The 25,485-nt window shown below is 39.4% G+C and overlaps 3 protein-coding genes across 3 annotated transcripts in view; 2 read left to right on the top strand and 1 right to left on the bottom strand.

Annotated features, from left to right (window-relative positions):
• Window positions 1–4,024, top strand: part of LOC134743505 (uncharacterized) — a 290,261-nt gene extending 286,237 nt beyond the window's left edge. The window contains exon 15 of the mRNA XM_063676965.1: window positions 23–4,024. Within this exon, the coding sequence (XP_063533035.1) occupies window positions 23–1,504 (1,482 nt within the window). The 3' untranslated portion in view covers window positions 1,505–4,024. The remainder of the gene's footprint in view (window positions 1–22) is intronic.
• Window positions 4,025–5,755: 1,731 nt separating this feature from the next.
• Window positions 5,756–14,442, top strand: LOC134743490 (probable serine/threonine-protein kinase DDB_G0283337). Its single transcript, XM_063676938.1, has 7 exons — window positions 5,756–6,071; window positions 6,177–6,381; window positions 10,228–10,301; window positions 11,340–11,414; window positions 11,571–11,687; window positions 12,412–12,537; window positions 12,729–14,442. The coding sequence occupies exons 1-7, from the start codon at window positions 5,901–5,903 to the stop codon at window positions 14,412–14,414; spliced, it is 2,454 nt and encodes an 817-aa protein (XP_063533008.1). The 5' UTR covers window positions 5,756–5,900; the 3' UTR covers window positions 14,415–14,442.
• A 1,090-nt stretch (window positions 14,443–15,532) lies between these two features.
• On the bottom strand, window positions 15,533–25,485 carry LOC134743491 (contactin). The gene is made up of 4 exons (XM_063676940.1): window positions 25,340–25,485; window positions 21,846–25,268; window positions 19,385–19,570; window positions 15,533–17,513 (listed from the first exon to the last, which is right to left on the bottom strand). Exons 2-4 carry the CDS (start codon window positions 25,260–25,262, stop codon window positions 17,202–17,204), a joined length of 3,915 nt encoding a protein of 1,304 aa, XP_063533010.1. The 5' UTR covers window positions 25,263–25,268; window positions 25,340–25,485; the 3' UTR covers window positions 15,533–17,201.

Here is a 25,485-nt window from a genome sequence, read left to right on the forward strand (position 1 = left end):
AACGTTTTCGTTTTTATTTTAGAATCCAAGTCATTCAGCGAAACCGGACGACCCTGCCAAAGTTCCGAAGGAAAGTGCCGTAGTGGTGACGAATGCGGAGGGGAAGTCTCCGAAACATGTCCTCCTGTCAAAACATAAAGCAAAAATAAAGAAACGAAAATCCAAAATCAAGAAAGAAACCATCGACTATAGTTCAATGCAGAAACATCCATCCACCCCCACTAAAGATACGGAAGCTTTAACAAAAGTTCAGAAGTGGCTTCTGAGCTCGCCACAGCCTACTGCCATTCCTAAATCTAAATCTATACCCCTAGGACTCACCGAGCGAACGCATCGACAAGTACAAAAGGGCACACGAAAAACGAGACCGTCCAAGAGCGCCACCAATCTGCTGTCCGGCGAGAAAGCTCGCCTGCAGGTCGTCTTCAAACCGCCGTTCAGGTTCAGCGTGAAAATCTGCAAGAGCGACAAAACTAAAGTCGTCCTCGACAAATCTTCCAAACCCGACCTCGAAAGAAAACGCCAGGAGGCGACCCCACAGACGACTTCCGCCACGGACCACGCCAAATCGAATCCTTCCCAAAGTAAACTTCTAAAACATTCCAATTCCACTAAAAACGAGGTAGACACTGCCGCTCCGACATGTCCGAAATCCGCGGATAGGCCACAAAAACAGGAGAGTCACGGATATGCGAATCTACTGCCCCGAAGCGCGAGCGACTGCAAACTAGTGAAGAACGTCCCCGTAGTGAAAAATCCGGGGCACAAAAAGAGCAACTCGGTCGGGCAGCGAAAGGAGACGACCGAGAGCCGGCAGAACCTCATCACGCACGAGGACGACGGCGCGCACGTGTACGAGAACGTGGCGCACGACGCGCTCGTGCCGCGCAGCTGCAGCATGCCGCGTCGCCAGCCCGCCGCCATCATGCGCCAGGCCAGCCACGGCCATCTGCCGCGAGTGCAGCCCCTGCAGGCCCGTCCGCAGCGGCGCAGCTCCTCCCGCCACAACAGCACCGGCGAGCTCGACCACGCCTACAGCACCGTCGACACGCTCCGCCGTAGCCCCGACACCAGCGACACCAACACCGCCAGCTCCGCCGGCAGTCGGTGCCGGCTCCGGACCGAGCGCCAGAACAGTCTAGGGGACAAGCGGAGCCCCGAGGCGACGAAGCTGAAGCGGCAGATGAGCGAGAACGAGCTCGGGCGGGCCGACCTCCGCGGCTTCCAGCTCGTCGTCGGCAAGGACAAGCTGAAGCGGCAGTCGAGCGCCAACGAGCTGTGCGGGTCGCGCGTGCAGCTCGCCATGCCGCTGTCGGCGGGCGCGGAGCCGCGGCCGCAGTTCTGCTGGAACAAGCGCGCCAGTCTGGACGGCGAGCGAGCGCGGCACAACAAGCGCACGTACACGTTCGGCGAGCTCAAGCACACGGTACCCGACGCCGCAGCCAAGGCCAAAGCCCCCTGGGACCCCTCCGACGAGGACTTCTTGAAAATTATTGACAATTGAGTGAAGTGAAAAATTTGTGACGCGGTACAGCTATTTTTAAATATGTACGGACGAACTATCGATGTGTAGTCTGGCTAAGAAAGTTGTATCCACCGGGTTAACAAGTGATGCTACTTAAGTCTAGTGAATTCAAGTTTCGTTAGCCGAGCCGCTAGCTAGGTGTAATCGCCGGCAGGTGTAAATATTGTAATTTGCTTTTAATATTAGATTTAATGTAACCTGCCACTGAAACGAATTATCACTCAGTCTACTCAAGGACCCCAATTTGGAATGTAACTTATTAGTGAATATCTAAAACTTAAAGACAACTTCGTGGTCGTAGCATCGTTGAAATGATTGTAGACTAGCGATAGTCTCGTTTCACTGGACGATCTCTAAAAATGAATCTCTATTTTTTCTACATGCTATGTATTGTAAAAAAATTACTCATACTTATGTAAAGTGTTCATATACGATGATTTGAAGGATATTTTATAATACTTTACATAATTTCATTGCGTAATTTTACTTGCAGTATTAATTTAAAGAAATCTCCGACAAAATTATGAAGTTTAAATGATTCTTAGTACAATGATAGCTTTTTCTTGCAGCTAATCTAGCGACAATGCAGTTAATTTAGATAGCCGTCAATTAATGAGTCAATCTATCAATCGACATTAAAATAGATTATTAAGATATTCAACTCCCATAAAAATGTTTATGTCTAAAAATATTTACTTAACGTAAATTTATGTAGGATTCCTTATCGTCCATTCGGATAGATACTATGCTGTTCTTATGATGCCACTTTTAATACGAGTAGATCAGCCGTAGGCATTCAATAACTTTAAAAAAAAGTTGGAAGTTTTTGCAATCCAGAAAGCTCACAAATTTTTCAAAACTTGCTGCTTTATTTCGCATTAGGAATAATACCGACCATAACTATCTTACGCAACAAAGTTCAGCGGTGTCAGCATGGTTGCATTTTTATCACCTGTGACTATGCCTGTCACTTTCGCTCTTACATACTTGTTAGAACGTGACAGGCAAGGTTACAGGCGATAAAAATGCGACCGTGCTCAGCCCGGTTTATTTGTGGATATTTATTGAATCCTACCAAAATCAACGTCCAAATGCTAATATTACATAATTAAAAGGTTTTATTAATAAGTATATTATTTTTTTATTAATATTGGATTTAACACGAACTAACAGACAAATAAAAAAATGTATGTCATACCTAGATAATAAGCGAACTCATGGCTGTTATTTCAGTTGGTTACTTGTGTTCTGCAGTATCTGGGATGGAATCTCACTTTAATAATTCAACGTATTAGTACGACAATATTGTAGTGTATATTACATTAAAAAGTGTTGATAATTATCCTATTATAGATGTTAAATACAAAAAAAAAATGTTTTTAATTTAGGTCCCGCCTAAAATGTACAGACCATTTTCTCATAAGGAGTTTTGTCTATGGTCTCAAGAGTATGATCCAAAAACTATGAAATGAAAATCAATATTTTTTGCAAACGGAATTATTAGTACATAAATACCACCAGAATAACGAATAGAAGTACACAATTAAGTAGGTACATTTTTCTATCTCAGATATTTATCAGAATGTGTTCCGGTATTTATGCGAAACGTGCGGTGTGGCGCAAAAGTTTTGTGGCCGCGGCCCGTCGTGTATGAGCTTCGTCGTAGGGAGGTAAGGTAAGGGTAAAACGTAAAACTATTGTGTAGAAATGGATTTCTAAGACGATACTAAAAGTATTGGAGATGTTACAAATTTGTATTTTTTAATATTTCTTGTGTGGATGATGTAGCAGTTGCATTATCTGTGTCCGCATGATCCACACAGGTTGTATTTAGAGTTTGTTCGACGCCTGTCGCTATATTTCTGTTTCAACTCGTAGCTCTATTGATGTTCTTCCTTATAATCGTATGTGTTAATTGTGCATTTTATGAAAGATAAATGTGATTAGATTATATGGAACTATGTAATGGTTTTCTTGTTTATATATAAATTACTATTAGTAGTTTCAGATGTGTATCGAAAAGATTCATTACAATTTTTATTTTACTGTATAGAAAACGTTTAAATGTTATGATCGTAGATTTATTGGACACATCTGACCACGATCTCGCTGTATTTGTTCCAAGTGCCTTATGAACAAATCGTTGCATTCCTACTATACATTCCAACCTGAAAGCAAACAACTAGTTTTTTTTTACTGCCTTGACTTGTATCCTCCAATTTTATTTATAATGTATTTATGAACTGGAACTATGGTCTGATGCTAATTAAATATAATATTTAGCATTAAATATATTCTGTAACCAACAGTACTTAAATAACGTTAGTCTGTGATAGATTTTTAGTTTCACTTATTTTTCTGCCGAATAAAATGCTAATGTTCTACTTTTCGCTATTGTTCTAATTAAGGACTATAAATACAAATTTGTAATAAATTCATTTTCTAACGTATTTACTATTTCTTTCTGCATTTTTTAAATATTAAAAGAATACAACAAAATGATCTTCTTTTATTTTTGTTTAATAATGTCTTGTTCATGTCTTGTTGCTGCCAGCAATGTCGCCAGGCAAACCGTATTGTGACTTAGTCGTGTCAACAATAGAGAATAAATAATTCACGTCAATTCAATACAAAATTACATTACATCATCTTTCCCGCGTAATCCCGGAATTTTGCCACGTCTCATGGGAGCTCGGGGTCCGCTTGACAATAAATCCCAAGAATTGAGGTAGGCACTATTTTTTACGAAAACGACTGCCATCTGACCTTTCAGCCCAGAGGGGAAAAGTCGTGTCAACAATAGAGAATAAATAATTCACGTCAATTCAATACAAAATTACATTACATCATCTTTCCCGCGTAATCCCGGAATTTTGCCACGTCTTATGGGAGCTCGGGGTCCGCTTGACAATAAATCCCAAGAATTGAGGTAGGCACTATTTTTTACGAAAACGACTGCCATCTGACCTTTCAGCCCAGAGGGGAAACAAGGCCTTATAAGGAAGTCCGGTCACCGAAAAGCGACTGGTTAATATCAAATGATATGACAAAGTTACTTTACATAAATGAAAAAGTTTAAATTTAGGTTTATGTGCCTTTTTTTATTTAAAATTGTCCTTTTTTTAATATGGGAATTTTTATATTATCCCTCAGACTCACGAGCCCTTTTAATCCTAATAGAAGAAAAAATTGTCCCCATGCATTTTTAATTTATTCCATTCCTTTACCGTCGTACATAGTCTAATGGAAAAACCCTCTCTCCTAGTAGGATCCAAATAGCTCGTTATTCTGAGTAGAAAAAACATATAACATTTAAAATATTATAAAATTGAAGTGTACAATTTACAATAAAATGACCCATTTAACAAAACGGAAACAAACAAAACCAGCGGGCGCAGCATAGTACGTGACAGACATGGTGACAAGCGAAAAAATGCGACCGTGCTACCGCCGCAGGTGACTCGGTCATTCTCCCAATAATTCAATTGCTGAATGACCAAATCTCGTGGATTTGTTTACATGTACTTCTCATCATGCTCGTAAAGTTCGACTTTATGTAGTGCGTAGACGACATAAAGTTGCTTATGTTCTAGAGCATAAAGTAAAATCATCTATTATTACCCTTATTGACTTATCAAAAAAGTCCAAAATCTGCCATACAAACTGCCAGCCCTGCGAGCGCGCCCCCGACCGGCGCGCTTCCGACCGGTGTGCCCCGTGCCCCCGACCAGCCCGAGTACAATTTTCTTTAGTCTTCAATAAATACGGTAAAAATATCCTAAAATATGGGATATTTTTGTATGTATATTTTACTTACAATCGAAGTGAAAAGCAGTGTATAACGCAGGCATAAATGTCCATTTTTATCCTCGACTATATTGGTATAAATTGCCTCGGATAAAAATGGATCGCTTTATGCCCTTGTTGTACAATCTTACGTATATATACGTATAATAAGTTGGCGAAGCAAATCTTGTCAGTAGAAAAAGGCGCGAAATTCAATTTTTTTATGGGACGATAATCCTTCGTGCCTACATTTTTTTAAATTTGCCGCCTTTTCTACTGATAAGTTTTGCTTGACCAACTATACTATTTTTATCGCCTACCATAGAGTCCATAGACAACAATTATAGGTGGGTCGATGTCGTGGCGGCCATATAGATTTTGCCTTTTAACCTCTTTACCAATGGTATTATGGTACCGACTGACTGGCTGCCACAAAATGGCTTTCTTTTTAAATCAAAATAATGTCAAATTATTTTTATTCGTTTTTCGTTTGTTAAGATCTTGTCAAAGTCTGAACGTCGCAAAAGACTGTCATACAGTAAATTGAAATCAATGGAAACTGTTTTACAGTAGAGTAAAAGTAATTATAATGGCTCCAATACGTTACAGTCTTCATTATGAAGATTATTCTGAACACTTAATGTCCAGATTTGGTAAATTGCTACAAATGCAATCATTAGTGGACATGACACTAATGTGTAGTTCACACACTTTGCGTGTTCACAAAGCAGTTCTTGCGGCCAGTAGCGCTTATTTTCAGGTATTTATTACTATTTCACGGTATATGTAGGCAGATATAATATTGTAGGTAAGTATAATAAACGTACACGCTAAGTCATTACGTATTTAATCATCTTGTTTTTAGGAAGTTCTGCAGAAACAGAATGGTGAGCCGTTGATCATATTGAAAATGAGATTTAGCGTTCTCAAATCGCTTGTAGAGTTTATGTATTGTGGCAAAACTCAATGCTTGGAAGAAAACTTAGATGAACTAGTATCGGCAGCACAATTTCTAAAAATTAAGGGTCTTTCGAAGGTAACGAAAGAAGGCCTGGGCATTAATAATCATAGTAAGTATTTTTTTTTGTTTTATAAATTTCAAAATACTTAACTATGTTAGGACTTACACCCCAAGTGCTACGAGAGTATAGATACCTACATCTATGGCGCGACTATACATTGTTACTAATCGATGCAAATTAACTTGGCGTAGAGACTAACAGGCCAATTCGAACGTAGGTACACTCATAGATTAGTATATGTTATTACTGTAATAGATAAGAAACTCTCGGACATTTCACGTTCACGTCTCTACTAGTGCTGCCCCTAGCGGTCCTGCTCTCAACTAATGAGACTGTATATGCAGTAAACACGCACACATGTACACACACACACACACACACACACACACACACACACACACGTACTTATGGGTTCTTTACCTACATGTAACAACTTTAATATTGGAAACTGATTTATGTAGTAATCTTTGTCGTACCAATTTCCATTTGCTTAGAAAACTACATAAATCAGTTTTTCAGAATAAATAAATGAAAACTTATGTTGAATCAAGTACAATATATTATTTATAAGTACCTACTTATTTACATACGTTCCATTCCAAGTAACTAAGACACATGCAAATACAGCGACGCTTTAAGCGCACTTCCGTGAAAATAACTTAACAGCAAGTATGTAACAATTTATTTCTTGACTATGTTTTAAACAATAATTAGAGGCAACCTAATTCATTTCTTCTTCTTGATCCCAAAATAACTTGGAAAGCTTCAATAGTTTGATCCAACTTTTTTTGATTTAATTTAGATCCATTTTTGTCGCATATTTCATAGTTTTGAGAACATTCAAGCTTTTTATCCACAATTTGTGGTGCGGTGATCTGGGTGTTACAGCGCATTAGATTAGGTAGATTTTCCTTTTTTAGGTTCACTGAAATTGCCATTGACAACATCGAAAAACTTATCGAAGAAAAGCACGATACCTGCCGTGTCGCAACTTTATTCTGAAAGCTTTTTAATACCTGAAAATATATTAACAGTTAAGATGTTATCAAAAGTATAAAAAGGTTATTTTACAGCGAAACAGGACAAGTGTTGAGCATGCATTTTAAGGGTGTGCTATTGTCACATTTAATGTTAGGTAACAAGAAATCAGTGAATCGGGATATTATTCATGTAAAATGTCGACAAAGGTAACGTATTGTGGTTGGATTTTATCAGTAGATGTATGTCTTTCTAATTTTGGCAGGTTGTAGTTGATTTATCAGATTAAGACCTAGGCACGGAAAATAGTATCTTAATTATGATAATCAGAGCAACGTGTATGACGGGCCTTACGGGCACTAAGAATGGTGCTAGTTCAACGGCTGTTATTTGAAATGTTACAATGTTCCATGTTCCATCGCCAACATTTCATAAATATGCTTTACCCGAAGCCTCTATCAAAGCTTTTGATAAAGATGAAATAATAAATAAATGTTCAGGAGGTATATATATATTATAAACTCGAAAATTTACTTACCTTGCCCTTATACCGATGTACATACAAGAAGGTACACAGATTCGGCGCGGCCCGGCATTGCTTTTCATCTTGCCTGCGTTGGTTTGGTTGAATGAGTAAGAGCACAACTCAACACAACTTACAAGGTTGGTTGTGATATAAAGAAACGCTGTTTGTTAATATCTTAACATAAATCTGACCAAAAATATGTTTAAACGGAATTTATATTAAAAAACAACTTAGAAATAATTTCAAAATTTCCCGTCAAACCAAACGTCATTTGGTTTTTTTATTCGTCTAAATACGTCAGTCTGTCATTGTACGGTGTTTGCACTACATATTAAAAAAACTACTTTTACGTTTCAAATTTATTTTGTTTCCTAGTTCATTTGCAACGTAAGGTTAGTAACACTATCAAAACATTTTTTATTAAAATATATTCTTCTAGATTTAATTAAATACGATTAAGTTACCTGCTTAAATATTTGTTTTGGTATATTTTGTTTTCTACTATCTACACACAAGAATGATGTCTAGCCACACTCAGCCCTCCTTATGCTAAAGGCGGTATCTCAAAAACGAATGAACTGGAAATGGAACGTTATGATTCAAATTTAAGGTACTTATTTGCATGCAATCTTCAATTGAGATACCGCTTTTTAGCTCAGCAGGGCACCACGGCTGAGGAATATATGTCCAGCATAACCCAGAGATGGCATTATTATCAGCATTACATTACTCCTCTTCAGAGATACTATACCATGGGTACACTGACATCAGAATAATATTTGAATCATGTTATTTAAGTATCGTGTGTCTCGCCCGTGTCAATACATGTACCTACGGACAAGTACAAGCGAAATGCACGACAACTGAATGATATCAGTTAAATGTCATTCTGATATCAGTGTACATACGTTCGAATTGGCCTGTTTGTGGTTTTTCTTTCTTGTTCGTTTATTTTTATATGGTAAGAAATTAAGAATTGCTAATAATTATGGCTTATGGCAACCACGGGAAGTTTTCCGTATACCGTACTTATACGGGGTTTTATCGAATACCGTAGTGACAGAAAATTTTGTATGGCAAGTTACAAAATTGTTCACACGGCATCTATGCGGGAAATAAAAGCCGTGTGAACGATTTGAAGTTGCCATACATTTTTTTCTGTCTGTGATAAAATCCCGAATACGGTCTACGGGAAAAATGTGAAATTTTAACGTTTTACCTTTAATCTGAAAATGTACTTCTGGTAAAAAAAATTGCCAGTGTCGTCGCTTGGCTATATCACTAGTTGTTTTAAGGCTCCGTCACATTGACGCGGTATGTAGCGGAACCGACGCGGATAGCGCGCGATCCGCGCAACTCTGAATGCACAGAACGTATGCCACATTGCCGAAGCGCGGCACCGCGTTCAATCCGCCCTCGATCCGCCGACCGAATGCGGAACTGACGCGGGGCGGAGCGGCGCGGGCGCCGCCAGCGGCTACACGCCCGTCACATTGAGCGCGGATCGGAGGCAGAGCGGTTGTGCGGAACGAAGTAAATAACAATTAACTGTTTGCAATGACGGATGTTACGGAGAAACTCCGTAACCGAACAACTCGCGAACGCGAAGCGGCGCAGCGCGGCGGGCCCACGGCGTTCGCGTTCGCAACGAGATCGCCCACGTGACACTTCTATAGGTTATAAAGGATTGATTCACCCCGCGCCGCATCGCTTCGCTTCGCGTTCGCGTGTTGTTCGCCTACGTAGTACGCTGCGTTCTTAGACAATATTCATGTCTATATGATTTAAGACACAAATATTACAGAAATAAGCCGTAGGTAACTTACAACGCGGGTCCGCGATCAAAACGCTTTCAGTCCGTCAACCGCGCTCAATGTGATATCATCACCGCCTTGCTACCACCCCGCTCCGCGATCGCTCCGGAACGCTTCCGCGTCAATGTGACGGAGCCTTTATACTGAAATTATACTGCTGTGGAATGGAATGCATGGTAACATTTTTTTTTCTATCAAACCAACTGATGTAGTAAAGTTTTGATCAGTCTGCCCTTGCAAATGTAATCTACTTTCCGTGTAATTGTTCCATAAATAACTAGATATAAGATTAATTTGCATTGCCCTTGTGTTCCACGGCGCCATGTGTTCCACAAATTTAGTGTAACAACTGTATTATGTACCATGGTTCGCAATGAACGATTCTATTCTATTATAATTTAGTTCATGGCATTTGCTCTTGTTTAAAACGTGTAACAACAATTCAATATAATAAGTAAAATTTTTCGTTAGCACATTTGTATGTCGCAACATTTTTATTACAAAAATCACGCAAACAAGTTTCAATCGCATAATCTACCTAAACAAAAAATACCTAAATATGTTTTAATCTTACAGGCGAGCTCCCGGTGTTCACGCCTCCTGTTGTCATCAATCGCCCGCCACAGTCTCTAATAGATATGCATACACAGGTATTTTACACTTCTTTCATTGTAAAAAATATTGTAGCCGCCTAAGGCCAAGCAAATGAAAAACCCAAAATGTAACTGAACAAAAGAAATACAACTTTTCCAATTGAATATAGTTTAAATTTCATAGAACTGAAGAAGTGCTAGCTATAAGTAGGACCTTGGGCCTTAGGAGGGTAGTTACATTTAATTAATGTCATTAACGGGTCTAACGCGATTAAATTTCATTATTTTACCTTTTTTCCGACGTTTCAGCTAGGTTGCACTAGCTTCCGTGACTGTGACTAGCTTCTAAAGATAAGAAAATTATGAAAAAAAAACACTATTCCTCCTTTCGCCATTTTGTCACAATCTCAAAATTCACAAATATAATGCCATACACATTGCTCCCGCGTAGCGCCCTTATGTGCTACGAGACTACAAGTAAGAGTCCGTAGCAATGTCGCTACATAACGAGAATGGATGGAATCATTCGAACACAGGCCAATTTGAACGTACACTGATATCAAATGACATCTAACTGATGTCATCCAGTTATCGTGTATTTTACTCGCACTCGTCCGTACATGTAGTGCGCGGGCGAGACGCACGATAACTGAATAACATGATTCAAGTATCATTCTAAAGTCAGTGCGCGTTCGAATTGGTTCAGATAGTTATTTCTTGTTATGAAACGGTTATTTATTTTAACCTTTATATATGTACCATAACCGTTTGATAACAAGAAATTACAATCTGAATAGGCCATCAGTGTACAAAATCGTTCTTGACGTCATGATTCCTAATAAGCATCAGTGTTGACGGCGTTAAACTGTGACTTCGGTGACATGTGTAATCGTTGAGTATATGGCTCTATATTCTTATTTTTAGCGCATTTATCTTATTTATTTGGGGCATTTTCTATAAAAAGGGACCTTATTGTCGATGGCGCTTACGTCGCACAGCGTCGCGCGGCATTGTATTTATATCGGGGCATCGTTTATAATAAGGTCCCTTTTTATAGAAAATACCACATTTATCTTTTATTGTTTATATTTTTAGGATAGCAATGACCCCAAGCACCTTACTACGCCTAACACCGGTCAGCCAGTGGACAATATGGGACGCCCGAGCAAGGTTTAAACTTAGCTTTTTATTTACTTATATATTTGTATATCATGTTGTTTTATTTTTTGCCATAAAGTTGTTTTTGTTTTGACACTTGAAGTTCACACTTTTGCCTATCTTAAACACCAGTTCACAATCAAATAACTGGTATAATAATTTCATCAGGACATGGTGGTTCGCATACCGTTTGACATCGAGAACGGCAGCAATGCCCCCGGCGGCATGGACTACGGGGACGCCCCGCGCTCCATCAAGCCGCGCCGAGGTCGGCCCAGTGTGAGAGTGAGTCTTTTTAGGGTCCCGTAGTCAGATTTGCTCGGAAAACATAAAAACTCAAGAATACGCGTTTTCCCAGATATAAGACCTAGCTAGATCCCCGAAATATATAAATATATATAGATAGATATATACAAGAATGACATAATATCTCTCGGTCGATAACTGAACTAGATCGTGGTTCTCGAGACATTTGACATAATCCCGCGTAAATATACAAGATTCACCGTGCGAAGTTACGTTTCTGCACTAATGCTAATTTGTAACCGTCAAGATTAACACATTTTAATTTATCCATTGACAACCAATGCTCAGAGATCGCAAGAATATCACACTTAATTTCGCCTTTCAGTAACGCTTCCAGTCGTAACGTTTTTTTTTTTCAAAGCAGCTATGTTTTGTTGGCATACTGTCATTGTTGTGAAGTTGGGGGGTTTATATTATGTTGCATTGTCATTAGTAGACTAGGTGAGGCAAAATTTCAATAGGTACATCGATGGCTGGATAGACGCACTCACCCTGACTGGCGTTTCTGTTTAGGAAAAACATACATTATTTTTGACACCTTCGATTCGATAGATAGGTCAACATTATCTTGGAACAGGTTGAATTTTTTTTTTTATATTTTTCAATTACCCAACCTTGAAAACGATAAGACTTCAGGGTCAGTAGAGTTTTGCAATGTTTTCTTGTGACTTTTGGGCACTGTTCATGATGTGGTCTGTTCTAGCGCACCGGGGGCTGGGAGAGTTCCGGGCCTCTGGGCCGTGCCGCCGAGCGCGCCCTGCTGCGCCGCGAGCAGGACTCGCGCAAAGCCATCCACCAGCTCAAGCATTTGCAGACCAGACACATGCAGGTGAGACCGTTCTTCTCGTCTTTTAAACTTCATCTTCAGGCTGCAGATTATTCTCACATTCGATCGACTTTTACCCAAACTCAAGAAAAATAAATAAAATAACTAACCTTATGAATTTAGCTTGAACCATAAAACACGCGTCTCGGCCTTCCTCTGCTTTTCTTCCTTCATCACTAGGTTCTATTTTCCAGGACTACATGGACAGGGTGACGCTTTCCCAGGCGGTTAACAGCATCTGCGGCCCTGAATCCACCAGCGCTCACAACTACATGGGCGTCGACAACGACCTCATGTATATGGACCAAACTGTCTCCTCCAACGTTCTAGATCCTACTATTTCGTACCCTGAAGAACACCCCATGCGGTCAGAGGGAATCTCCTCCTACGTCAACACTACGACCACAAGGTCTGCCAGTGATTCCAACAGCAACATCAGTAATGCCATGTCCCAATACGTTGATGCCTTAAAAAGCGCAGGACTTCCCACCGATCTGCCCATACTCTTCGAATCCGGAGACGGATCCTACATCAACGTCAACGAACAAGTTCTTCTTGACATGGTGCAGAGCAGCGAGATTCAATATGAAGTTATCGAGCAGCCTAACATCATTGAAAAGGTTGCGGATCCGAGCGAAATCAAAAGCATTGACGATTTGTCCAAATCGATAGAAAGAGGCGAGTTGATCTCCGGAAATAAGAGTTATTCGGGAGCCGAGTTTGACAAAGATGCCGTACAATTCAGCAACCACGAAGATTCTATAAACAGTCTGAACGCAATTCTGCCAGATAATTTAGACTCGTTTGGTGACCAACAGAATTATGTAGTTCTAGATCAACGTATGCAGAATAATCATTCTATGGATCATGATCCGTCACATGATTTTTCGGGGATCGAGGGAGACATGCATTTCTTCACGAAATCTATGAGTGATGATGTTAAGAAATATTATCAAGAACAACACCTCAACGAGGCGAGAACAATGGAGCAGCTGTGTCCTACGAGCACCGCTCTGGACACTAGTTTTACCATGTCCCTGCTTGACACGAAAAACTCCCACTTGGATGAAAATATGAGTCAGCAATTTAATCTGCAAGAGGACTTAAGAAGAAACGAAGATTGCTACGACTTCAGCCTTCAGCTTCCTCAAGCCAGCGACTTCAAAGATGATGGTTTAGATTGCCTAATGTCCACTCCTAAACAGACTCTGGATAATAGTTCTTTCGACATCAACAGTCAATTGGAAAAACCTTGTCTAGGGAGAGACGAAATTATGAACGATTTAATGAATATTGAAAAGAATATGGGCATCACATCAAGCAATGACTGTGCCGTGAACGAAGCTGAAAGAGGTGAAACAGATCACAAAGCTGATTTTGACGGCGATGCGTTAAATGTTAGCAATGCTTTTTCGAACGAAACTAGAGACAATGAGGTGGCTGTTGAAAATACCAGGCCTCCAGCTGATATTACTTCCAGAATAAATTCAAGTGGCTTACAATGGGAGGATAATATGGATATAAATGCCCACGAAACTGAAAATAATCATGTGAACAACAACGATTCAAAAACCAATAATAATCATGAACCAGAATGCGGATATAATGATGCAGTTATTGATCTCACAGCACCGTCAGCATCTGAATGGGAAGATAAGAATAAAATCGACATGAATAAAGAAAATGAACCCAGCAATGAGTCTACAATAGATTCCACATTAGATGATGACATTCCGTACGCTGTGGGTCTTCTGCCTTTGAAGCATGTGCAACCTATAGAAGACAGCACGTTAAAGCGAAAATCTTTGGATGGAGATTTGTCCCTTAATTTGGATGCTAACTGTTTAAAACGGAAAGTAAAATATAAGAAACTACAATAATTATATTTAGTTTTTAGATGAATACATATTTGAAGAAATACAAGGTTTTTTCTTACATTTATTTTAAGTATAACATATAGGGTATCGGCAATATTAATGAACAAGGACCCAATGATGAGTATTTAACTGAACTCACCCCTCAAGGGGGAGAAAAAGGGGGTGGAATGGAAATTTGTATGGGGAACCAATAACCGCTGAACCGATTTAGATGAAATTAACTTTGTATGGGGATAGCTTGAGCTGTCAGCCGGGCTAGCACATGATTGGCGCGAGAGTATCTCGCCGCGACATAGACTACCCGTCCCCCTTTAATTCATACAGTTAGTAGAAGACGGGTATAGTATATCTCGCGGCGAGATACTGTCGCGCCAATCATGTGCTCGGCCTACATGAAGGATATAGAACAATTTTTATCCCTGAAATCATCCCTAAGGGTGTAAAAAATGGGGTGGAAATTTATAGTGGACCAATTTGGGAGTTAAAAAGGATGGATTTAGATACAGATGTTTAAAAATTTATTACCTACTAATTTCTAAAGCTAGTCCATACTAATATTATAAATGCGAAAGTGTGTGTCTGTCTGTCTGTTATCTCTTAACGCTTAAACCGCTGAACCGATTTAGTTGAAATTTGGTATAGAGATTGTTTGAGACCCGGGGAAGGACAAGGTAGTTTTTATCCCAGAAATCATCATATCATTTAAGGGGGTGTAAAGGGGGGTGGAAGTTTGTATGGGAAATTGATAAAAAATAAGCACCAAAATTACTAACTCCACGTATCCACGTTTATCCTGACATGGCTATTTTTACGTTACGTACCTATAACATTTGACGTTCCCCTCTCCCGCAAAAATCGGCAGTTTTTGATACAGTACATATGATGTTATACGGGTTGTTTACGTGCAATTTGTGGCTTGGCGTTGATGACACTGTTACTTTATTGAGTGACGTGGCGGCGAAAAGGTCAAGGAGTTAATAAATTGCGTTAAGTAGATATGAAACAGCACAAAATTAATAAATAGGTAGGTAGTTACCACTGTATATATCTTGTATGTAAATAAAGGGATCTTATCATAAATAGGCGTCTTATTATTTATCTTCAAAGACAAACAAAGTAAGTTTCAAGTATAAAAACATTTATTCCACGAAACTTTTAATATTAAACATTACGTACAATGATTTCAACATGTTTAAGGCAATTTTAAATTACTTTCTTTATTTTTATATTTAGTTGAAAAAAACAGTGTTCACTGGGGTGGACTTTTCCAGCCAGAGTTGCGAATTTTGCTTTATTGCTAAATTAGATTTAGTATCTTGATAACAAAACCTTCCTTAATTTCTGTTACAGTCAGCGTCAAATAGATAGATAGAATAGAGTGACTGCCAAAGAGGCCAAAATTTTGCAACACGCCATTAACACCAAAGCAATAAGGATTATATGGATGTGTTGCAATTATATTTGGTCACCACTTATTTGATGCTGACTGTACAATTGTACATAACAAGTAAGTTACCCCACTGCTTCACTTCATCACTTTGTACTATACATAGGACCACATAATTAGAATAAAATAATATTAGACGCATAATGACACATTTTTTACCACGCGAAACGACACTCGCTATGACACATACGTACGGTACGGGGCATAGGTACTCGACGCCGTGTCAAACACAAAAGCTGTCACTCGGACGCCACGCCACCAGTGTCAAAACTGTAATTGAACTTTATTCGAATGCACGGTCTATGTTGCTCTGTGGTCTGTGTGTCTTTGGCGTTGGACCCACGCTGCCGATATATTCGTCATTTAATTGGCGTCCAAAAGGTTAAACGTAGTTAAGAGTTCCGAGCAAATTTCAATCCGATATTTCACGTTCTTTTTTTTTCATCGTCTACCATTTCTGATTCCCACTGTTTACTTCATCATCAGCTCTTGGAATTGAATAATGGTAAAAGGCGACACAGTTCCAAGGTTAATAAAATTGGTTGTCAATGTATACGCTTGCCCGCGAACCTGTAGATATACTATAGCATTTAGCGTACATGTGACATTACGCAAGTATGTCATTATGCGTGTAATTGGAAATAACTTACATAATTATAATATCCTAAACGAAGAAAATGGCTCGGATTGTAGAAGTAAAATAATAATAATTTTAAAATTTGACAGTCTATAGGAGTAAAAATGCATTTCATTTTAAACAAATGTATAAACAACACATTGCAAAATATTTACATACATCTCTTATATCTAAATCAAAATTGTGATATGGACTCCATATAATATCATTAGGTAATGAGATTTTATCCTGGCTTATTGTCAATAGAATATCGACTTGGAATGTTAGTTAAAATAGTAAGTTTAAGTTATTCTATCTTAACGTATAGAAAGTAGTGCATGAGAGACTAAATTATTTAAAGCTAAGAAAGCAGTAAAAAAGAAATTTTAAAAATATGTGACGTTTTCAACCAAAACGTACCAAATTGTCGCTTGTCGATAAGGTTGATTTCAAATTAATGCTATATGGAAATAGCGCCTTATTGACAACCGACAATAAGTACCCTTTTGATTGAGAATGACACATATATAAAATCTCGAGTAAAATGGGCGGGATAATTCACAACCTCGGAAGTTGTGCAAATAAAGAAATATTTATCAATTTACGTCTTTCAGTACAAAAATATAGCTTAAAACTTCAATGTAAAAATATAGGTATAAGTCTATTGCAATAATATCATTATCAGACCTTAGTTACACAGCTACGCAAAATAAGGACAAAATAAACATCACGATAGCAGCCATCTAAAGGCAGAGACACCTAGAAATAGTGAGAAAAGAGATCCTAAAGCTAAGCTTGCTTTGTGAGCAGAGTTACCCCTTACGTAGTACCCTAGAGAATCGCTATGGTAGTCACCCATTTGGAAGGTGATTGGGGGAGAGGACATACGACCGTCGCCTCCGTTGGAATAGGCCAGGACTCGGAGGTTGTAGGTCTTGCCGGGTATGAGGTTGTTGACGTATGCTTCGAGTTTGTGCTCCACGGGTATAATGGTGTCGTTCGCTGTGCTCATGTCTTGGTCGGTTTCCCATACTCGCACCTGTAAAATGATAAGGAACCAATCAGACACGGATGCAGATTTTAATTCAGAGACTTCATATGTGGATTTTGGTCAGTTAGTCAAAACAAAATACTTCGGACGTCCCGTCAGAGGGAAGAGGGGCAATTACCCTTATTGTCAAAGAGAAGATAGCATCGGTCCGTTCTTGCTTCTTCGGTTTTGCGTGTCAACTTGTTTTATCGACAGAGTGATCTATACTGAATACATGTAACCATCCTATTGGATCTAACCATGGTTTGCAACTTTAGTGTGGCTGTGGAGAGGTTGGGCATTTTAAGATTATTAAGGAAAAACTGTCGTTTTCTTACATAATCGAGTTATAATAATAATAAGTAAAAAACTGCTAAACACGAGTAAGTATATACACGTACTAAATAAGAGCATGAATCATTTTGAAATACTTTGTGTAGTTGTTAAGCGCCCACCTTGCTAGACAAATCTAACTTCTCACTCAATCAACGAACTAAACAGTTGTTGTTTAACTATAGTGGCCATACGTGGTCAATATTAGACCTTTTTCCATTGCCATAAAGTTTACTTTACAAATGATCAGTTTACCGAGTACAATGGTAACTAATCGCCTAATAAATCACACTGACCTTGCAGCCAATGAGGATACAGTGACAATAGACGCGTTAGCTCAGATTGACAAAACCACAGGTAGGTTATATAAATGGTCTGGGCTTGTCTCCCATTTAATTTAGCTCAGTCCATTTCTTGATACTATAATCTGGTCAGGATCGCAGGGAACGGTTGAATGAGAGCACCGCACCGGTCATTGTAGAGGCCTATTTTGACGTCTTTCGGGTCTTGTAACGATGATAATAATGGTAATTATTACAAAGCGGTATTGAAACTCAAAAATGTGAAAATTCTCTCGTCTCTCAACATTTTGAGTATTTTTTACTACAATGGTAGCAAACAAGAGTGCACTTCAACACCTTAATCGTTGTGTTTATGGACAAAGAGGCATGCCTGTTGCATATGAAGCTCTACAGTTGATTCATGAGTTTATTTGTAATGATAGAGTTGTTAAAATACAGTGGATTCCTTCCCACGTAGGGTTAGTAGGAAACGAGGCAGTAGATAAGCTTGCTAAAACCGCTGTAATGGATGGCTCTGTACTCGATTCTATACCATATTCAAGTGAAGTAATTCCCAGAATTAAAAAAAGATGTTTACAGAAATGGGAATACCATTTTGGAGAACAAGCTTTATCAAGGGGTGTTTGAATCTGGTACAGAACAATTCAAGAGAGACCCTTGTGGATACCCTGGTTTGATTCTGCCAACCTCTCTAGAAAAGTGTTAGTCTCAGCTTTCCGAGTCCGGTCCGGACACATCCCTACAAACAAATTTCTGTGCATGATGGGTGTTAAATCGTCACCACTGTGTGCAAACTGTCAGAAGACTGATGACTCGTCTCACGTGTTGTTGGAATGCGTCCGGAATTCGGACTTGAGAAAAAGAATTTTTGGTAGTCTGGGCTCCATGCACAATGGACAGATCAATTGTTGGTTGGCAGAGCCTATATCGGACAAAGCAATCAGTGTTTACCACTTTATTGACCTCTCCATTGAGTAGGGAACTATGATAGCACCCATGAGGCTGACATGTTCACCTAGAGTGTCCAAAGCCTCCATAAAAACCAGATTTAAAAAAAAAAGCATACCTACGGCTCGCATGATGGAAAACGGCTACTTGCAGCGTGAGGATCCGCATCAATGTGATAATAAGCCGCGTACCACAATGTCTGTTGGCTACAAAAGTTCAACGGTTCCACCTCGAAAGTCATCATACTGTTGTCTTTTGGGAAAAAGGCAGATTATTTCAATTCAATGTAAAGCAGACCTTGTAGCCAATAAGCGGCTCCTCCTCATCCGTGGGTTGCACGTAGCGCCACACGACGCGCACCGTACTCGGGTTGACGGCCCACACGTTCACGGAGGCCGGGGGCTTCTGCGGCGCCTTGCGGTACGTGCGCTCCAGGTAACGTTCGCTCTCCGGACCCTCGCCCGCAGAGTTGAATGCCATTACCTAAAACAATATCAGACATTAGTTTTTCTTACGTACCAAGATCTCAAGTTGCAAGTGTAATGGTGCACCCGTAACAAAAGAAGCTCAAAACAAAATAGGGTATTTTTCTCGTTGAATTTTATAACTAAATCTAGTTAAATAGATAGAGTAGTCCAGTATGGTCATGGATCAGGTAGCGTCATGGTTCATGGCCAATGGAATGACATTAAATGTCGAAAAAACAAATATCATCCGATTTGGGCTTCGTGGCAGGCAGGATCACAATCTGAACATGGTCTGTAATGGGCAGCCGGTTCCACAGGTGGATGAGGTGAAATACCTCGGTCTAATAGTAGATTCCGGTCTTACATGGAGTTCTCACATTGACACCCTGTGCGGTCGGCTCTCATCTGCATGCTTCGCACTAAGTAGATTGCGTCCTAGCCTTAATACAGACAATGTGAAAAAAAGCCTACTACGGGTACTTTCACTCACTTCTCGCTTACGGTGTCGACCTATGGGGTAATGCTGCAGAGCGAGAAAGAGCGTTCAGGTTACAAAGACGAGCGATGCGAGTCGTGGCGGGTCCCGTGGGATAGTGACGCAAGAAACTTGTTCCAGGAGTACAAGATACTAACACTACCAAGTCTGTATATCCTGGAAATCGCAAAATATGTAAGAACGCATTTAGACCAATTCACGACATACGGCGACGTTCACAATTGTAACACAAGGCAGCGACATAAATTACGACCACCCCCGACTAGACTGGCAAAGTCGAAAAAGCTACTGCACTCAATTGGTCCAAAGGTATATAATGCAATACCGGACGAAATTAAAAATACAAATAGTAGTAGATCGTTCGAAAACAAACTAAAGGCAAAGTTGATTACGGATGTACTTTACTCTGTTAATGATTTCTTTCGGCCATCTGAGACCACCTGATTACTTGCCAAAGTCCAATAGTAATGGAAGGTAAGATAAAATACCACCAAATAATGAAAATGTACATATGTATAGTTAGCATAAGATTGTTATTTACTTATTTAAGATTTAGAAGCTAAATATTAATATTGCCTACATGTAATAGAAATAAGTAATACTTTAAATATTTTAATTGTTTTTTTTTTTTTTTGATACCTAATTAATGTATAATTGTAAATGTAATATAAATCAGTAATATTGACTACATGTAATAGAAATAAGTAATACTTTAAATATGTATATATATCTATATATATTTTGAAACCGAATTAATTAAAAATGTATAATTATAATTAAATGTAATATAAATCAGTAAATAATTCATATAAAAATAATTTGACCAAAAATAATAATGTACCTAATATAATTATTCCTGTGAAATGTGTAAGTAATGTTCTATGTATAAGATAATAATAATGTGTTGACATATAAAATACTTCTATTTTACCAATAAAAGTTTGATTGATTGATTGATAGAAAATGAGCAATTTATCACAATAAATTGGAAACTTAATAATATATGGGTTTCATAAATAAATACAAGACGTCTAAGTTAAAAAAACATTAACATAATGAAACCGTTCCGAATGGAATGGTACCGTTCGATTCCTTACATTTTATTTTTAAAAAAATGTATAGCAACAATATACATAAACGCAATATTTCACCGACAAAATCGCATTGTCCTTCTTTTCCACGGCTTCTAACTCTTCTAAGCGATAGCGACTTTACATGCTGACGTCACGATGTAATGTCATTTTGTATGAAGAGTTTCGTCAGTAAAGTGCGGGTGCCAGATTTTGACCATCATTTGTGACTTTTGTATTGTTTTAAGACAATGGGTCCCATACAGGCATTTGATCCTCAAACTCAAAACAAACCTGATCGACTGATACCATTCATAAAAAATTGCAGGATACCCTATTATTTCTCTAAATCGTAGCGTTCGGTTGAATTCTACAGAAGCTCAGGACCGAACATCACATGCCTTAACCCTTAAATGCATGATTTTTTGTATAACTTTTTAATAAATTGAAATAGATGTGTCATGCTGTATAAAAGTAATAAATGTGATTTTGGATAGCTGCATATTGAGCCACGGACCATCAAATATACGATGCATATATACATCATTATGCATTTAAGGGTTAATGATAGGCCTCCAACGCTTCAGAAGGCGCTTAAAAATATATTGTCTAAAAACTAAATATGGGCTGTTGAACTGGATTGGGAAAAGAACATACAAATAAATCAATGCTCAGTAATTCAATTATTAATTTAACGTTATTAGATACATTAAATGGGTACATACCTTCACGAAGTAATATGTATCATGCTGCAAGCCTACAATGAGAGCCCAGGCGCGCGTAGTTCTGGACAAGAAGTAGATACACTCTTCCTCCTTGTTGGACTGCTTCCAATACTTCAGACGGTGGCCGATGAGCTTGCCACGTAGCCTCTCGCGGGATTGGTCTATCGGATTCCAAGTCACGTTGAGGGATGTAGAGTTGTAGGAAAGTGCTGACACCAACTGTGGAGCAACCTGAGGCATATCTTCGGCAGAGTATATAGTAACTATTTCGCTCTCAGGACTCGCGCCCAAGTCGTTAAAAGCTTGTACTTTGACATCGTATGGCGTATAAAAATACTGATGCACTATACGCACAACATGACTACCAACATTCCCATATTCCTTTAGCAAGAGCGACTGGAATTCCACTTCAGATCCGTTTCTACGCCAGAATATTTTATAATGTATTCCTGGTCCGTTCTGCAAATGTTTCGGTAGAGGAGTCCAGGCAATTGTAAGATCACCAATTTTGCCTCCACCTCCACCGACGTTTGTGGGTGCTTCATAAGGTTTGTCAGCTAACGTCGAAAATTGTGGACTGGGTGCTGAAGGTTTGCCGATTCCGAGGAAGTTTATAGCTTGAACTCTGAATTCGTAAACCGACCACGGATGCAGGGTGACGGGGACGACCGCTCGCTTGCGCCCGTTGTAACGATCTACCTCCATCACGTTGGCGATATTTTCCGCAATGGTAATCCATGTAGAGTTCCAATTGGTTCGACCAGTGATCGCGTAGCCAGTGATCGGGCGCCCGTTAGAATTACTGTCAGTCCATTCGAGAGTCACAGTGTTTTTCAAAACGTTCAAAATTTGCAGACCACCCGGAGGACCTGGCGGACCTTCGATTCGCAGTTGTGTGTGGCTGGATATGCGGCCGATAGCTGCTTTAACAATGCACTCGTAATCGCCGACATCGGAAAGACTAACATTATAAATGGTCAGTTCTCCGCCATCAATTTTAATTCTTTTGTCAGCATAAAGATCGGCTGCTTCCTTCATGCGGATGCCGTTGTGATTCCAGAGGTAAGCCGTGTCTAAGAGTGTATCAACTTCAGCGCTACAATGTAAAAAGATTACTTGGCCAACTTGCGTTGTTACGCGCGGAGGTAGACGCACGAGGAATCGGGGAGCGCGTAAAACTATCAGTCTTCCTCTACTCTCATCAGACCCGTACTGGTTCTTGGCAACACAAGTGTATATTCCTTCATCATCTCTGGAAATTTGTCTAATGATCAGATTCCCATTCTCAGTGATAAATCGTTTCCCACCAGCACCTATTACATTTCCATCTTTCTTCCATGTAAATGATGGTCTGGGTGCCGCTTCTGGATTACATCTCAAAGTTACATTTCCTCCTTCTGAGCCATATGTTTCTAATTCAAGGGGTTTCTTCTTAAATGATGGTTTCAATGATAATACTCTCAGCTGCCCTGTGGAATATCTCGCTTTCAACTGATTCCTTGCTTCACACTGGTACATTCCAGGGTCCCTTGCAGAATCTAAGTGCTTTATAGTTAACACATTATCCTGAATTATATATCGGTCCCTGTCTTCCAATTCTAAGGTTTCCATAGAAAGTTTATTGCCATTTTTCCACCAAGTGTAATTGACATCTGGGATACCAAAGGCTTCACAATTCCAATGCAGCTCACCCTTATTGTCAACATGCTTGTCAGCTAATGGTATAGTAAAGTTAGGTTCTGCCTGTACTTTTAAAAACACGCTGTTAGATATGCGCGACCGGTCGTTGCTGACGTCACAAATGTACTCTCCCTCATCCTCAACGCCAACATTGGAAATAGTCAAAATGCGATCGTAATTACTTAGTCTCGCTCGCCTTGGCATAGGGCTGTTTTTCCTGGTCCAATTGTATGAAGGCACTGGATATCCAAATGAAACACACTCTAACATAACTTCTTGACCGACAACTGGAGCATCCGGAAAAAGCTTAGGAAAATTATTGGGGAATTTAAGCTGCTGATAATCAGAATGGGGAAAAACAGACAGTGAGAAAAATGGCCCATTGCGACCCATGTCTGAAACTTTGCTCATGACATTACAACTATAATTGCCGTTATCAATAGATTCGAGGGCAGAAAAGTATACTCCGCCATCTGAAGACACAAACACTCTCTTGTCCTCTTCTACAAGATTTGGGAAATAATTACGAGCCCATAAGAAATTCACAGATGGATAGTAAGATGGAGGATCACAATACATAACTTTACCCCAGTATTGTTTGCCACTCTCCATAGGTCTTTTCTGATTAAACTCTCTAATAAATCCAAATGAGAGTCGGACTGATTCAGAGCGGATGACGCCGTATTTGTTTGAAGCAGTGCAATGATATTTTGCGTTATCTTTATCCGCATCTGGATAATAAATCATCAAAGTTCCACCACTTACAATAAATCTAGTATCATCCAGGGGGTTGATTTCAGTAAATACAGGGCTGTCAACTTGGTAGTCTTCCCTGAACCACTTATAAACAGGTGTGGGATATCCTCCAGCAACACAAGTCAGCTGCACAAAATTGCTGCGGAGAGGGTCATATATTGTGTCTACTGGCTCTTTTGTAAAATAAGGTCCCCTCGGAATTCTCTCTGGATCATAAACATCTAAGCCATAGGTAAAGGATCTAGTATCCTCTATTAGAAACTTTAACCTTTGAGGCTGCCCTTCACAAATAAAATGATAATATTGAGTACCTTCTACAGCAGATAGACCCCAGCGACCATCATGTTGTGAGAACTTGTATACTAAGTAATCGCGGGGCAGCAAATTGTAGCTGTTGTAAATGGATGTGACATCTTCAAAAAAAGCATTTTCAAGACCTGACAGCTGAGAACCATCTAAATCATTAGACCAGTATCCAGGTGACTGTTGATGCGCTCCAACATACCAGGAACCCTTTTGAGGATCTATTTTCATTAGAGTAGTAATGATAAATCCATGTTCCTCAGGAGTATTCACTGCCACTAAGTCTGATTCGTAAGCTTGGCAGATCTTCCGGGCGTCGTTCCTCGGCCGGTTGGGAGACTTCGTGAAGCGGTAACAAGATTCTCTAAATCGAATCCAATTGGGAGGACATTTGTACCTCTCCTCGTAGTCTAAACCTGCGTAGTAACTAGCAGTGTTCTGCGGGTCCACTTCATTGTCACCATCGCGATAGGGGTCAGAGTCGAAACCTTCGTTATAAAACGTACTTTGTGACTGCTGGTAATCTTGATTGCCGTACGGTATTTGAGGATTAGAACGATATGTGCCGTTCTGCGTATTATCAGAAGGAAATTGTTGCGGCGGGAAGTTCTGGTTATAAGGATCCAGTTTCCCGTAACCGCAACTCGTTACTGCTAACAGTAACAATATATTCTTCATTTTTTGCTGGAACAAAAACAACGGTTTAATAAACAAGAAACATAACAAATCCATCACAAATAACGAGCTTTTCTCACCTTAAGAAATAACTTTTAATAAAAACCTCTAAACCTTTAAAAAATACTCCCTTCCTATTTATACATGTTTTTATAGAAAAATTGTTAAAATTAAAAGAATTTACAATAACAAGATAAACTCAAGCCTCGCCCATTCCGTCATCAAC

The sequence above is a fragment of the Cydia strobilella genome, chromosome 8 (genome assembly GCF_947568885.1).
Source record: "Cydia strobilella chromosome 8, ilCydStro3.1, whole genome shotgun sequence".
Taxonomy (NCBI): Eukaryota; Metazoa; Arthropoda; class Insecta; order Lepidoptera; family Tortricidae; genus Cydia; species Cydia strobilella.

Bases quoted from the DNA above. Each gene is read 5' to 3' on its own strand.
- LOC134743490 (XM_063676938.1), top strand. From the start codon at position 5,901: ATGGCTCCAATACGTTACAGTCTTCATTATGAAGATTATTCTGAACAC. The intron at 6,072-6,176 runs GTATTTATTACT...TCTTGTTTTTAG, and splicing joins CCAGTAGCGCTTATTTTCAG to GAAGTTCTGCAGAAACAGAA. The intron at 11,415-11,570 runs GTTTAAACTTAG...TAATTTCATCAG, and splicing joins ATATGGGACGCCCGAGCAAG to GACATGGTGGTTCGCATACC.
- LOC134743491 (XM_063676940.1), bottom strand. From the start codon at position 25,262: ATGAAGAATATATTGTTACTGTTAGCAGTAACGAGTTGCGGTTACGGG. The intron at 19,571-21,845 runs GTATGTACCCAT...ATATTGTTTTAG, and splicing joins ATACATATTACTTCGTGAAG to GTAATGGCATTCAACTCTGC. The intron at 17,514-19,384 runs GTCTGCTTTACA...ATCATTTTACAG, and splicing joins AGCCGCTTATTGGCTACAAG to GTGCGAGTATGGGAAACCGA.